At 39.5% G+C, this 16,986-nt stretch overlaps 1 protein-coding gene across 3 annotated transcripts; it reads right to left on the reverse strand.

The window, feature by feature from the left end:
* Positions 1-222: 222 nt before the first annotated feature.
* LOC148025499 (uncharacterized) lies at positions 223-4,379 on the reverse strand. 3 transcript variants are annotated; one of them, XM_087692095.1, is made up of 6 exons: positions 3,964-4,379; positions 3,169-3,428; positions 1,944-3,053; positions 1,664-1,838; positions 1,235-1,569; positions 223-1,047 (listed from the first exon to the last, which is right to left on the reverse strand). In XM_087692095.1, the coding sequence occupies exons 1-6, from the start codon at positions 4,181-4,183 to the stop codon at positions 781-783; spliced, it is 2,367 nt and encodes a 788-aa protein (XP_087548221.1). In that variant the 5' UTR covers positions 4,184-4,379; the 3' UTR covers positions 223-780. The 3 variants fall into 3 exon arrangements, with proteins under 3 accessions (XP_087548221.1, XP_087548219.1, XP_087548220.1); XM_087692093.1 differs by having other exon boundaries at positions 1,944-3,086; XM_087692094.1 differs by having other exon boundaries at positions 1,664-1,835; positions 1,944-3,086; positions 3,964-4,377.
* Between the last annotated feature and the right edge of the window lie 12,607 nt (positions 4,380-16,986).

Raw genomic sequence — 16,986 nt, forward strand, 5'->3', positions numbered from 1 at the left:
ATAACCTTGAGAGACATAATGAAGCCTGCTGTGCAAATTGTCAAAGAAGATAACCTTATAACTGGGCCTACTTTGTTAACCGCAGACCCTGCAAGGGGTGATCGCATCAACAATTACGATAGTCCTCATAGGGATCATCGGAGACTAAACAAACGTCTTACACCCAAATGGAGGAAGCACCGTTACCGTTCTTTGAAGTTTACATGAACTAGTGGACGTTCTCAGAGCTGATTTAGACGAGTATCGCGATGGCTCCTTCATCTCCTGACTGTTGCATTCCATCATCAAGTTAAAAAAAGAAACAAAAGCATGTGAAGAAATTGTTAGCTTTTTGGTGGAAAACACTAACACACATTGCACTTCTTTCTCTGTAGAATACAACAGATAAATTTGTCCTACAAGCAGATGTACACAGGAGATTTCAAGATGCTTTAACCTCCTTGGTCATCCACTCTCACAAGCACCACAAAAGTCAGAGTTGGAATCCGAGATACTGATGAGACTGGAGATGGCAACTCGTCTTACTCTTCATTAAAAGAATGAAAGCAGCCCAACAAATGAAATTCCTGAGGGCAGCAGTCAACTAAGTTACCCTACAAGGATGAAAGCTATGCAACTGTTTAGTATGCACATACACATTCCCTATTTACAGAAAAATTGAAGCAATGCATTACCATTACAGAAGGCCTTATACCGACCAGCTTAGGTAGGTCATTAAAGAATGTGAATCACATGATACAATAATAAAAGCTCTCACGCAACTACAATTTGATTTTCATCCTAAATTAATGCTCCCCTTAACCCTTGAACTTGTTTGCAATGGTTCTTCAAGGCGTCAGACACATGATGCTTTTGCCTTATTGAATAGCCTTTAGGAGCCCTGGGGGTGCAAGTGCCAACTGGTGCTAGTGCTGAGTTAGCCTTAGTCTGACAGGTTTTCTCTGTAAATCTGGGTCCATGGGCGATGCTCCCAGCCCAGAGAAACCGATCCGAGTAAGGGCTAAGCAAGCTGTCGCAAAACATTGCAGGCGACTCGCAGACGAGACCCTGCGACATTGAGACAAATTAAAAGTAGAAGTGGAATACAAGTTTTAATGCTATTTCGATTGTCCAAGTTTCTAAGGTACGAATGTATTCTCGTTTACTTCAATTAATGGTTCAATTAATGTTTAGAAGTGCAGGATTCATAGCATAAAAGTTTTTAACTTCAGATTTTGAATTTCTGACGTGCTACCTCAGCCATGGCCTTTATCTTTAAAGCTGTGTCACAAGTAACCAATGCAACCTGCCCGTCTGGAACACAGGAATTGAAGACCAGAGCGCAATTCAGCACATGATCTCCGTTTGTTGGAGATAGCAACTCTTTGAGCGGCCTTCCACCATACATAGAAGAAAGGAATAGGTCATGGTGGTGTGGGGAAGCAGGCGGCGTTACTCCCACAGACATGCTTTCGGATGAGCTTTGGACATGGATCCAAGACGGAAGCTTTACCATACAGGACTCGATCCATTTCAAAGCTTTGCTTCCAACTTTGCCTCTGAACTTGACAGAATCCAACTCACTGATAACTGGTAAGCAAAGAGAGAAGAGTGTTACCAAACCTGAGTATTAGAAGAAATAGATCGATACATATGAACCGATGAAAACGAGCATAATCCCCACCTATTTTGGGCACTATAAGCCGGACCTCACGTATCCCTTCAAGCATCTTCAAAGAACAAAAGGATGTATCGTCTTGGAAACAGGTGACATCGACCACGATGTGCCATACACGGCGTGGCTCGGACCTTGCCATTCTCTTCAAATTTTGGAGCGAGAAGTCTAAGTTCTCCAGCTGCTTTCACAAATTACAAATCGAGAACCATCTCAGTGAACGACCGCAAAAAATTGAGTAGAAACGCAAAATCTAATATCAATGATCAGAAACAGTGAGTGATCTAACCATCAGCGATGGTCTCCTTGGCGGAAGCTTTCCCTGTTTGTAGCTGTCGGCCACCAGGGACATTTCGCTTAGAGCAGGAGATGAAGGTTTGCATCGACCGCTTGAGGTCACATACATAGACTGGAAGGGTTTTCGGGTCGCCTCTGTAGCATCATGTCCCTTAGAGAGGTTCCTTCGACTCTGAGGAAATACTATGTTTCCCTGGTTCTCCTTGTCCGAGGCATACTCTTCCTCCGAGCCAGCTCTACCAAGAGAATCCACTTTCGATTCGGGTTCCGTTACGCATGCGCTTTCTTTCAATCTGGAGGGAGCTCGACCAGATGGTAGAAGTGGACTACTGTTACTTTGCGGAGGCATCGGGGGCGCAGACGGAATTATATGTACGGGAAGGGGAGGTGCAGAAGGGAAAGCTGTGGCGCTTTCTTCTTCAAAACGAGAGGCTGGCAGTACTATCCCGGGAGGGACAACTGAAGCAGCGCTAGCAGACGTGAAAAGGCGGGGAGGAGGTTGAGCTTTGCATCGTCGAAGCCACAAGCGAGAAGAATCAGGATTTGCTCCATTTCCAGTTTGCTTCCTACCTTCAGGACGAGAGATTTCCTGTTCTGTGGCAATTTCCACAACCGTGTTCCCTAACATTTCTTCAATATGCAGCGGTTTTTCAATAGAATTAGGACGAGGTACGGTCTCATTTTTCCTGGGAGACGGAGAATACCGACTCCCATGCACCAGAGTTCTCCGAGATAATTCTTTCTGAACGGTGGGCGATGGAAATTTGATGAAATGGATTTCTGCAAAAGGTGTGCGGCTCAATGTCTGCTGCTTGTTGATCTCCATACTAATGCTCGTATTTTCATTCGAACAGGATGCAGCGGGAAAGGTACCGACGGTATCCTCGTTTAGGAATGGTCCTTCGATCTCGGCAGGACTCCTTTCCGGATCAGATGTTGGAGGAACAACAGACAAACAAATGTCCCAGAAGGGAATGCGACTTCCATTTTGATGCTCATATTTCATAATGCTTCTTTCCGCAGCTTGAGAGGTCGATGAGCAAGAAGTGGCCACGAGATTTTCTGTCTGCTCAATGTTCAGGATGTTGTTGTTCTCCTCAACCTTGATGTCACGCAGAAAGCAAGACAAATCTCCCTGAGCAATTCACACGGCTTCCACAGATGAGCACGATCTAAGAATTCGATAACACATAACGGCAGGTGCAAGTGGTTCTTACTGTTTCACAGATGCCGCCGGAGGTAGTGCTCATAAGCGATTGCGTCACATCCCATGCATTTAACTGTCTTTCGAAGTTTGTAGATTCTGATCTCATGTCGTTATGTTCTGAGTTCTCTCCATCGCTAATTGTCTGAGGCGGAAAGAGCCATTGGACTTTGTACGTACGAGAAGATGCCCCGAGATTTATCGAGTCGCCTTCCTTTGCCATAACAGAAACAAGCGCAGGTGCCTGCTTGCCATTGATCCAAGTTCCATGAACTGCATTGGAACGGGCATTGAAACAGAACGAGCTTAACAAGCAAATCGACCGGAGAATAAATTGAGACATTCATTATTACTGGAAGCATTCCTCAGAACTGAAAGTGAAAGCTATCAGGGGACTTGCTAGACAAAGCGTTGGTCACCTGGTTTGAACGGGATCAAGGAGGGCCTAAACATCCTCTTCAGAACAGGCCAAGATTAGTTATTGTGTATAACATGCTAATGCGATATACTGTATGCAAGGTCAATTCAAGAAAAGGAAACAAGATTCGAAATGTTCGATCATACGGTGCATACAAACACAGGCAACGATACGATTCAAGAAGAGAAAAAGATAAGACAGCGTTCAAAATTCTTGTCCAGAGAAAGGCTTGACGGTGCGGCTATCACCATAGCTTTAACGGTATGGCATCACTGTAGCTCCTCACCGTAGCTTTAGCGGTATGGCATTACCATAGCTCCTCTCATCAATACGCACTATCTTACTCTAAGTCAGGATAGAACCAACAAGAGCGCAGGCACAGTAGCTTGCCTGAATCTAAGTCGGTGAGCAGGACCTCGCGACTGTGGTGCAGAAGGCGGATTTCGCAATGGTGGCGGCTGACGCTGGGGTGGGAGGCGAGCACATCGCAGCTGGTATGTCGGCCCAGGACGACGCACTTGTAGCCGTCGAGGCAGAAGGAGTCGACCAGAGCTCCGTCCTTGAAGATAGTGAGGAAAGGGGAGGCAGGAGATATGGGACGAGCCGCCATGGGAGGAGAGGAGGGAAGGCCGGACAACCACTGTTGATCAGCCGCTCTCTAATGATCGATCAGGGCATTGTATAAGTAAAATCTTTGGTGACCAAAACCTCCATGGCCATACTTGTGAGAGAGAGAGAGAGAGAGAGAGAGAGCAGGCAGGAGAGAGGGGAGTGTGTCTCGCTCTCTCTTCTACCCAACGTTCTAAGAACGTTTCAAATTTCTTTGTTCGTTCATCATTTTTGCCCCACCAATCCAAGTGGCGAGTATTTTTTTATTTTATTCCTTCTCCTACGAGACGTTCTATGAACTTCGCAAGAAATTTTGGACAAATCTACTCCATATATTACTAGCGTTCCCGGCGCGCTTCGCGCGCAAGGAACGCTATCCCGCTTCGCGGCCACGAAGCGGGCTGCATATCGCACGGCAGCTTCAGTTCCCTATCGCACAGTGGATAATGCTATCACAAAAACATCACATGCTTTACTCTCCTCTACTCACAACCCTCTATCCCTCATCCCCCCTCTCTATCCACACTCACTCACTCACTCAATCACTCTCAACCTCTCTCTTTCTCTCTCTCTCTCTCTCTCTCTCTCTTACACACATGTATAAAAGACCAAATATGCATTTGCATCAAAAAGTACATAGACTCATATATACATGCAATGACCATGCATCAAACTTATAGACTTGTATCTATACTTGCTCTACACAACAATTAGAAACAACTTGTATCCATAGATGTTACAATGAGAAATAACATTCCTACAGTGAAACGAACCACAAATAAAAGATATATGAGCCACACCACAAATTTAAGTTTGTCCAAGCATTGCATGCAAACTCTCAGTATTAAAAACCCACATGGGTGAAGCAAAGCCCGAAACCAAAGTTTCTTCTAGAGATTGCACCAATAACCTTGCATATCAACAAACCACAAAGTGTCACTCCTTGATTGTGCCTATGCATCTACATCCAAATGTTACAAAAAAATTTACAATTCCCATAAGGTCTAACCAAAACGAAGCTTTATTTTCTTTGAGAAATAACTGGGAAATTTTCCACTCTCCAGTATAGCATGGCAAGGCGAAGCAAGTCCGATCGCCACTCTTCGTCTTGTTGATGGTACAGGGGACTTAACATTAAAACAGCAATACCTGCTATGCGCAATAGCTAGAAGTAGATCTACATGATCATTCAATGTTACAATCAGAAATAACATTGCTACGCTAGAATGAACCACAAAGTGTAAGCATATCCAAGCATCAAATACAGATAGGTGAAGCAAAGCCCAAAACCAAATCTTGCTCCAGAGCCGAAAACTTGGTACCATAAATCCAAGTATCAACAAACCACGAAGTACCACTTCTTGATTACACCTATGATAAATAGATATAGATACATCTACATCCAAACACTACGAAGATGTTGAAACTTTCCATCGGGCCTAACCAAAATGAAGCTTTCTTTTCTTTGAGGAATCATTGGGAAAAATTCCATTCTCCAACACAACATGCTCAGGAGAAGCAAGTCCCATTGCCACTCTTCGTCCCGGTGATGGTACAGGGGACACGATAGTCTTTCCTCTCTTTCTTATGCCTAAAATTTCAAAAGCTCACAACGTAAACATGAACACATCCAACAATTGATAAATATCACTTAACAGTGGAATAACAATACATGGCTTAATACTTGCAAACCACTTGGTAGGCACTGTCACAGCTTGATGTAGCGTCACAAAACAACTGAGGTCCTTAAATTCATATGCTGGCCACCCCCTCGGTAGTTTATCAATGTGAGATCGCCGAAACCTCTTGTCTTGCTCAGCTTCACCCACATGCACTCGAAAGCACTGAGTATACCCATAATGCACCATCTCAATAAAGACTGGAAGTAAAATCTCTATGTTGACATCATCATACAAACGCTCAATGACCCTTGCAAGCGTTCTTCTTATAATATCATCTGTTGTCACTACGCGCAAGTCACACTGCAGTTCCTTCTGATACTCAGAAGCTGGATAATAATCCCAGCTTGGAGTAGGCATCTGCAAAAGTCAAGCAAACACTTATATACAGTATATGCCAACTAAGTACAACTTTGAGGCTATCTCACATACACACCAAGCAAGGACTACAAAGCCATCAAAATTCAATAGATACATCTCTAGAAAAATTCATCTCCATATGCATCTTTGCAAAAAAGCAATGCACCTCATTGCATCTTCTGAAGTACCTCCTTGTACACAATGTTCGTCGTGACATTCATAGTGCTTCCATCCTCATCCAATAATACCCTCACACCGCATGAGGATTTCACCCTTGAAAATGCAACATACAACTGTCCATGTGTAAATACTGGTGTCTTTAAGTAAAGACCAACAACAGACAATGCCTGGCCTTGCAACTTATTGATCGTCATAGCAAACGCCAATCGAATAGGAAATTGTCTCCGCCTCATAGCAAATGGAAATTGCAAGGTGCTAGGAATAAAAGTGATCCTAGGAATAAAAACTCGTTCCCCTACATTTGTCCCTATTATTATTTCAGCATTTATCACCTTCTTATTGAATGCCTTACACATCAACCGTGTACCATTACACAAACCTTTTGCTGGATTTAAGTTCCTAAGCAGAATAATAGGTGCATTCATCTTTAGCAACAATAGATGGGGAGGAAATCCACCTCCAAGATCCAGTGTATTTAAATACTCTATAGAGTACAAAAATGAGCTATCATCCGTCTCTGCAATTGAATCCGCACTATAGTACTGTATAACCTCTCCTGGCATCGATTGCAATGCACAATGATTCAAAGAAGCCACCTCTGTATTCCGCGCTGCAAGTATAGCACGCTCACTAAAATATGCCCCAAAGTCTCTCACCGCGGACACATCACCGTACACACTATTAACCAAGGTTTCAATAGAGCACCCTTTCAATACCATGCTAGATGGAATATGTAACTTATCACAATTCTCCGTAATACCCACTCCATCCCCTATCCCTTGAATCCAAGCAACAAATCCATTATCCATTACACCACCAACAGTTGACATCCTCATATTCCCAGACAACCTTAGCACCTTAACATACTGCCATAAATGAGAGCAACATAGTGCCGCATTAGCAATATCTTCATGGGAGCCCTTCATCACGGGCAAGATTTGCCTAAAATCACCCCCAAGCAAAGTAACCTTTCCACCAAATGGTTTATCACAGCTCATAATATCTCTTAAAGTTCTATCAACAGCTTCAAATGCAAACTTGTGCATCATGGGAGCCTCATCCCATAAAATAAGGCTCGATTGCCTGAACAGTTGAGCAAGATTGCTCTGAACAGGAATATTACATGTGGATCAATTACATAGATCCAATGGAATTTTAAATCTCGAGTGAGCAGTACGACCGCCCTGCAGAAGCAAAGCAGGAATGCTAGATGATGTCATTGCCAATGCTATATGACCATCACTGCGCAACCTAGCAAGCAAGCACTTGTAAAGAAACGTCTTTCCAGACCCACCGGAACCATCCAAAAAAAACATCCCCAAAGTTTCCACCAATGGCACCTATAATTGCATTATATGCAATCCTCTGTCCATCATTCAACATTGCCTCCATACAAACACAAACTCTACGTTGCTCCAGTATATCATATGCATATTCATCTTCTAAAAGAGAGTTAGAACACAACTGAGAATCTGTTCGATGAGGTTCTGGCAATCCATCAAAGTCAGACAATCTTCGCCCATGTTGTTGCAAAAGATCCTGAAGATGCAATAAAGCCCTCTTTGATGCCTCTTGTTGTAGAACTGCAGAAGATATATGCACATGCTCTAGCTGTAACTTATACAAAATATCCTCCACCATCGGTGACATAAACCTATCCTAGAGCTGACCAGGATGCGCAGGCTCACAGAAGACCAAAATTGCAGCAAACAAAGCATGCAACTCGACACCAATTTGTATAGATGCAGCCTCTTCCAAGCACACAACACACTCATCATCACCCTCTAACATGCCCTTTGCAATGCAGGCTTCCTTAAAGGTGTTGTACACCACGTTGCCAACAGTATGTAAATCATCAAAAGACATACATCCTGGAGACACTGTCAAGAGTATTCGCAAGTAATAACGCTCACCAGATGTGGGTGTCACAAAGTATATTCGACCACACGTATTTCCACGCTTTCTCTTCGTCCATACCTTTCGTTTGGCATTCCACACCCAATACACCGGGAAGTCTTGATACCGAATAGCTCGAGCCTCTAGATGAATACGATTGCACACAAACCATTCCGTAAGAGTAGTTTTCCTGATATCTTCATTCTGCATAACATCTGATATATTGTCTGTATCTTGAAACACCACATAATTCTCATCAGGCAAGTGCACCTGCAACCGTTGTATATCAGGCTTCTCATTGTGCAATGCATAGTCATATATTCGCCAACACGCTTCCGAAGCAGAAACATACCGTGCATCTAAATAACTCTCGATCTCATCCACTTCACGAATGGTCGTACCATTTAACCCTGAGTTTCCAACAAAAAATTTAATCGTTGCACGATCATGTCCCTTGTATATATACTTATACAAATACTTAACAGCTGCCACCGTTGAGCACACCTCAACATTTATATGTGCATTGTATTTTTTACTCAAGTACGGATTGTATGGAACAATCCATCGATTATCAATAGTATTACCCTTTATTGTGACTGTCTTTTCATCATCTCGTCTTCTATAAATAGGATAGCCAAAGCTATCAACAGTTGTTACATTCACAAACCTCCAAGGGAATTTTTTAGTGCATCGACCATTGCGCATGCAAGGACTCTTGGGATTCATTACACCGCAAGGACCATGGACATTGCATTTTGAGATAGTTTCAAAAAAAGCTGAAAACTTTGCTCTATCAGGAAACTCAGCACAAACAAATCTATCATAATGGCATGCTTCAGAGGGTTTAAAAGGCTGCTCCAAAATTAGCAAAGTATGAGAATGTGGTAGCCCCCGCTTTTGAAACTCAATCACACTAACATAGCCTGCAACATTTCCAAATAGATTCCTTTTCAACAATGTATGCATCATATCAGCATGTTTTTTATGGAATACCCGAGCAGTCAAATCAGGACGATCATAAGCAATCTGTCCAAGCAACAAAGCATTAGTTATCTCTAACCACTTTGGATTACATGTCATCGTTATAAACAGATCTGGTTTTCCCTTACTTCGCACTATAGCCATGGCATCTTGATACAACTGATACATGTGTCTTGGGCCACCAGTAAAAGAAGACGGCAAAACCACCCTTTTTCCAATAGAGGCACCAACAATCCCCATGGGCCCATCATCCATCACTCCCACCATATCTGCTAAGCCCTTATAAACTTCCGAGCGTAAAACTGATTGATTTTGATGACACCAAGATAACCTACATTGCTCTATACTACAATAAGCATCAACAATAAATTGTTGCAACAATCGGCCACCCTGCAACATGCACACCTCAGCATCCTCACGCACTTATAGTCGAAATGCATAAAATTGCATCTGAGTAACACAGTCCTAATTAGATAATCCATGTATATTAATTGGAACATTAACACCACTATAAGGTACCTTTACATGCCAACCATCATCACCCATAGGAAAAAGAAGAACGTATAGCATTGGCATATATGCCCTATGTAAGTTTGAAATAGCAATACATCGTCCATCCCGACTATAAACATGTATGTCTCAACGATCAAGAGTATTCTCATCGCCTTGTCCTGGCATGATAGCTGCAACCTCAATTGCCACTGGAGCTGAGTATTGTCTATTAGCATGTTGAACCCCAAAAATAGTCATTCTCAAATCATGCAAGGGATTGTTTTGCAATTGCATACCCACGGATCTAAAAGCTTGTGCATATACATTGTGCATATGCATCATAGACTGAAGCTCCCCAAGCAAGTTTGGCAATAAATTAGGCATAATATCCAACTGATTAGATAACTCATGCTCAATATCATAAACATAAAGTTGTGCAAATCTTGGCCTTTCTTGTCATTGCACATTAGGAATCAAAGGGCCTATACGATGATAAATGGAGCCGTGCACTCTAAAGGTATAAGAATTTCCCACAACAGACAAAAGCTCATCAACATTGGCACCAAGCGACACAAATGCAAGAGCACTATTATATGCTCGTATATTATTTTTAAATATTCTGCTTTGAGGATGCATACCATGCAACAAAACATGCAATAGCTGTGGTGGATATTGCAACCGTGGCAACATTACTTTTCCATTTCGACAACAATGTTTACCAAACAAAATTGACCCCTGCACTTGAGCCTCAGATCTCCACAATTTAGCCGAACATTGCTCACATATCTCAGAAAGACTCCCCATGGAATGCACAATCGGGTCTTGAAATAGCAATATTGTAGTTACAGGATGAATATCCATTGCAGGCAAAGCATGTAAAATGGAGCAAAACCCCCCATTTCGAGCACTAAAAGTTGGAGCATTATTGACAGGTGACTCAATAATCACAGCATCTCCTAAGTTTTGGTGATTTTCAACATCACAATTATAATCATTAGCAAACTGTTGCTCAACCAAACTGTGAAGTCCCTCACGAATCAAGCTATCATGATTTAGAGCCCCTCCTTGCAAAACATTCCGGCACTCAACTATAGTAGAACACATCTCTTTATACCCCCTCCGGTCATGTCTTGCCATTTGAGCCCTAAGCCTAGCAATCTGCTGTCGTCTATATCGTGTAGAGTTGAGTCTATGCCTGTGAATACGCAACACATAATCCCTGCTAGTTCTCTGACTATTTAATCCCATATTGTTGGTATTCTCACAAAGCCTACACATCAAGAGAAAACATGCATTCTTTCAAGCAGAGACTTGATTGGGATTAGTGTTTCCAAAAAGACTTAAGAGTAGAATCAATATAGAATCACATAATCGAAAAATAGTACGACAATTTAAATTAGCACAATCCTCCTATAACGTGCAAGGAACAATAGCAGTCAAAATTAGAATCATCACATATTTTTATATATTATATTCTATACAATTAGATATATCTAACCCAAAGATTTAAAAAAAAATTATATCCAACCAACGCGCAATCCCCGAAACTATAACTCAAACCCAAACATCACTCTTCAATATGAATGTGTAATAAACTATAAAACGTTAGGATTCTTAAATCAACGAACTTTTCTCTACACATTGCAAGACATAATAAGTATTTCTATAGATCAAACCTCAAGAAAGAGACAATATATATACTTAAAAATGAAAATGCATTTAATACTTACAAACTCTTGAAAAGAGAAAGAATACACAATCTTATTCCAATCCATAATAAGTACCTAGATATTGAAACGTATTTTACAGAGAATATTACTCTTTGATACATACTAAATTGCAAGACATAATAATTATATCTATAAATAAACTATAGATCTATGTTTACAAACTCTTTAAAAGAGAGAAGAATGCATCACCCCCAATAAATTGAACCAAACACTGGGGAGAGAGAGAGAGAGAGAGAGAGAGAGAGAGAGAGAGAGAGAGAGAGAGAGAGAGAGAGAGAGAGAGAGAGAGAGAGAGAGAGAGAGAGAGAGAGAGAGAGAGAGAGAGAGAGAGAGAAGAGAGAGGGACAGAGCGAAAGAGACATCACACAGCATTGTAGATACCCAATACTGTTTACTCAATTTAGTCTCGTTACAAAAAAAGATAGCACACACAATCACAAAAAAGCAGTGGCCCAAGCATTTCAATGTCTTCATAAGTGAGACAACAATAGATCATAACCTTCATCCAAATGTTGAAGAGAGAGACAGAGAGAGATCAAACCTCAAGAAAGAGGTATCACATCGTTACATCAAAAACAATACAATATAAGCTTTACAAAAAGGAAGCACACATAATCACAAAAAGAAACATTGGTCCAAGCACTTTCAAGTAAGATATAAGCGAGACGGTAATAGATGATAAGCCTCAACCAAGCAAATCCTCCTCAATTGTGACCGTTCATTTGACAACTCAATTGTTGTAGCAAGGCATTGAACCTATTAACGTTCATTTGGAACAGCAAGAACGGTAGTCGACAACCCCTCTGGAAAATCACAGGCTCGTGGTCATCTCCAAGCCCCCAAAATGATGCCCACATATCATTCAACAACAAATTCATCAACCTATTTGTCTCAGAGACAATTGCTGAAAGTTCCCTCACTTCACCGCCCAAACCACTCGAGACTTGTTGAAGAACACTCTGGGTGTGCTTTGTCTCGCACACAACACCATACAAATCCTTAGCTTGATCATGCAACTCTGCAGAGTAAATAGCAAGTGCATGATCGACACGTGTGGATAAACTCATCTGCAATTCCATCAACTCATTCATCTTGGTCTCGAGGCGTTTAAACTCCAAAGAACTTGAAGCAGCCTTTGTATTTCTTCGGGTCGTTGATGTCCTTGTGGATTTACTAACATGCCCTCCCTGTTGCCTTGCCACTTCTTTCATCTTTCGCACATTAACTTTATTCACTCCATTGAACTCCACATTTTGGCTGCAACAAAATACACAAATGACTATCTCCAAAAAAAAAAACACAATACCTTGGTAAAAATACAATTATTAGAATAACTATCTCCCATACCCATGCGAATGGCTCCAAGCAGGCAAGCGTCGAAGAGATGATGTTGTGGCTGTTTTCTTTGATTCAACCAAATCAATTGCATTCAATGGAGTCGAATGCACTATGTCTGGAACATCATCCATAGCTTTGCTTTATTCCATGATGACTACACGACACTTTCAATAGAGTATAAGAGTTCCAATAGAGAAATCTCAATCTCAAATCTCAAAGCCATTGAAGACAAACACATTTCCAACCGAAAACCACAAATCGAAAGTGTATTGGACTCAAAGACAAAAGAATAGTCATGCACAAACACATGTAAATAATCATGCATGAGCACATGACACTCACCAAATATATAGCCATGCCTTACCTCCTCTCCTCCAACTCTCTCTCTCTCTCTCTCTCTCTCTCTCTCTCTCTCTCTCTCTCTCTCTCTCTCTCTCTCTCTCTCTCTCTCTCTCTCTCTCTCTCTCTCTCTCTCTCTCTCTGTGCAAGCCCTACTAATAGATGTTTATTCGTGTCAAAGATGAATGAATACCAAGCTGAAAATATGAAATCTATATATAAACTATTCAAACAAGATTGAAAAATCTTAATAATTTGAAAGAGATAGACAATGCTTTTTAAGCTGGAGATTTTCATCAATCGAATAAAACACAACTCATTTAAAAAGTCTTGCAAAGATTATATATATCAAGCATGTGGCGATTTTCAATTTGAAAGAGATAGATAATGTTTTTCAAAATGGAGATTTTCAAGGACGCGCTTATGCAGCGATGACTCATCCAAGTTAACATTGCCAAAAACCTATCTAGATAAACTTTGAAAGAAGCAAATCGCACATCAAGGGCAATGCTCTCGAGTGAAAGGGAATGACCCCACACAGTGATTCATCTGGGTTAACATTGCCGAAAACCTATTAAGGGAAACTTTCAAAGAAGTAAGTTGCACATCAAGGGAAACGTTTTCATTCTTGTGAGCAATTAATTCACATACGCCATCCTCTATATGACCAGCACTGTCAATAAGATCTTTCATCTTCTCATCAGGATCATCGCTGGATCCAATACGTGGCCAATACTTTCGGATATGTTCATATATCTCCCCTATGTAACCCTTGATTTCTTCCAACTCATCCTGTATCCTCACCCCATCACAAAGGTTTCCTTCGTATTTCTCCTCCAAAATTCTCTCAATCCTTTATAGACGGCTATCAATGCTCTCACCAAGAGAAACTGAAGCCCTTTGACGTCGAAAGAGTGCCTTTACTTGCTTCTCAAGCCCATCCAAGCGATGAATGACTCTCAAAAAACTAATAGAACTTTCATATCCTCCAACATGCCTAAGTGCATGATGAACAGCCTTCTTCCTTATAACCTCTTTCCCTTTGCACACATTCGTTTGCACACTGGGAGCGCACTGCACAACATTTGCTACATACACATTTTTTTCCTCCATGCTGCGCAAAACACATGCGTCAACATCAAGGTGCATATCAACTATTCTTATCTTATATTCAAAATTAGAAACAGTGAAAAATCCTAGATGACATTAGATTAACTTCCAATGCATTAAATTCAAACATACGTCCATTAAACCACATGATTGACTACAATAGAATTTGCTATAGTAAGTAGCATCCAGAGTGAGGTTTCAATTTATTCATCCCACACATAAGACTTAAGTGGATCTTTAAGATGCATTTGGATTATTTGAAGCAAATTCTCATGGCTCCTATTTGAGAGATTAGGCTTTTTGTCACAATGGATGTATCCAGTCAAGGATCAAAGCCAACGCCACAATGACCAGTGAGTTGGTATTTTAGGTGGTACACTTAACATTGCATGGTGCAAACCACACAATATCCTTTCTTAGAAAATCATGCCCCAGGACAATGCAACATTCCCCACCCCTATCAATAAAACTATAATTCACACACTAAACAATCTCCTAAGTTTAAAAATGTCAATAACGGATTTTCAATGCCATGAAGGGTTACTACATCCATACCAACCCCACAAATAGCAATGAGTTCTCAAGGATAGTTGTACCTATATCTATATCTATATCTATATTTGTACCTATATCTATATTTAATGTCAATAACGTATACAGAGGGGGGAGGTGTAAATGGGATGAGAGATAGAGGGGTTGTGAGTAGAGGAGAGTAAAGCATGCGATGTTTTTGTGATAGCATTATCCACTGTGCGATAGCATGGCAGCTTCACTTCCCTTGCACCCCGCTAAGCGGGATAGCGTTCCTAGCGCGCTTCGCACCCGGCTAAGCGAGATAGCGTCCCTTGCGCGCGAAGCGCGCTAGGAATGCCAGTGATGGTATAAATTGGTATAACTTTACTATTCTAGTCATCTCTCTAGGTTTTGAAATCAAGTCATCAATAGTGTTCTATTGAATAGTGGATCTAGAGTTAACATCATCACTGTAGCCACTTGTAGAGATTTTGGGCTAATGAATTGGGAGCTAGTCGTCTTCTTAGTTCCAATGACAAATCAACAAAGAGTGCAGCCACTTGGCATCATTTGATTAGTTCTCATGGAGGTAGCCAAAGTGCCATTTGTTATTTCCTTGGTAGCACTCAACATGGAGCATGTAGGTGAAGATTATCACCTATTGCTCGAATAGTCCTAGTTGTGGAAAGTACGGACCGGTTACAATTGGAATTGTGACAGACTAACAATTCGTCAAGGTCACAATAAAATCCAAATCTTCTTAAACAAAATGCTACGTTTATCAGCAAATTGTAGACTGATAGTTATGGGGGGCATGACCGTTCAGGCAAGGAACGCTAGCCACTCCATGTCTTAAAACACATATCCTAAAACGTTTATTAGCAAGATAATAACAATAATAAAATAAGATAACAATAACAATAAACTAATATCTATATCTATCTAATCTAATATTTTATATCTATATCTATTTATCCATATATCTACATCTACATCTACATCTACATCTACATATTAATAATATAAAATATAAAACAATAATAATAGCAATAATATAACAACCAAAGGAACTAATTAAAATAACAAAACAATATTAATAACAATAATAATAATAACCAAATAATCAAACTAATTAAAATATAATAATAATAATAATAATAATAATAATAACAAACAACCAACTAAACTAATTAAAATTAAAATAATAAAACAATAAGAAAGACTAAGTAACTATTTTAACTATTAATTTCCATTTTATACAACTATAACTACAACTAAATCATTACTCACTACAACTAATAAATAAATAAAATATTAATAAACTAAGCCAACGATTAAAATAACAATAACAATACCACAATAAACCAACAATAAAAATAAATAGAATATAATATAATATAATAACTAACAATAACAAAGTTAAAATAACAACCATTAACAAAATAACAAAACTATATAGCTATATAGTTTTAATAGTAATAAAATAACACAATTTGTTGGTAATATAATACAATGTAATAACTATAACTAACAATAACACCAATAAATAAACAATACATTTAACTATTTAACTATTTAACATTCATTCACATTCACATTTACATTAACTATTTAACATTCACATCTACTATTTAACATTCACATTAACATTAACATTAACATTGACATTAACATTAACACATTCACATTCACAACCACATTAACATTCATATTCACATCCACATTAACATTCACATTCACATTCACATTCACATTAATAACTATTTAACATACACATTCACATCCATTCAAATATTCAAATTCAAATTCAAATAATAATAAATAATAAACTAAACCAATCAAAATCAAAATAAAATAAAATCTAAACCAATAAATAAATTAAAATAAAATAACAATAATAATACCACAATAAACTAACAATAAACAATAAATGGAGAATAATATAATATAATATAATAACTAACAATAACAATATAATAACACAATTTGTTGGTAATATAATACAATATAATAACTATAACTAACAATAACAAAGTTAAAATAACAACCATTAACAAAACTATACAACTATATCATAATAATAATAATAATAATAATAATAATAATAATGAAATCATCATCATCATTCATTCATTCATCATTATTATAAATATCTATCTAAACAACAATAAACCAATAAACAATAC

Source organism: Lygodium microphyllum, chromosome 14 (genome assembly GCF_053477565.2).
Source record: "Lygodium microphyllum isolate KBCC chromosome 14, Lygodium_microphyllum_v1.1.10, whole genome shotgun sequence".
NCBI lineage: Eukaryota > Viridiplantae > Streptophyta > Polypodiopsida > Schizaeales > Lygodiaceae > Lygodium > Lygodium microphyllum.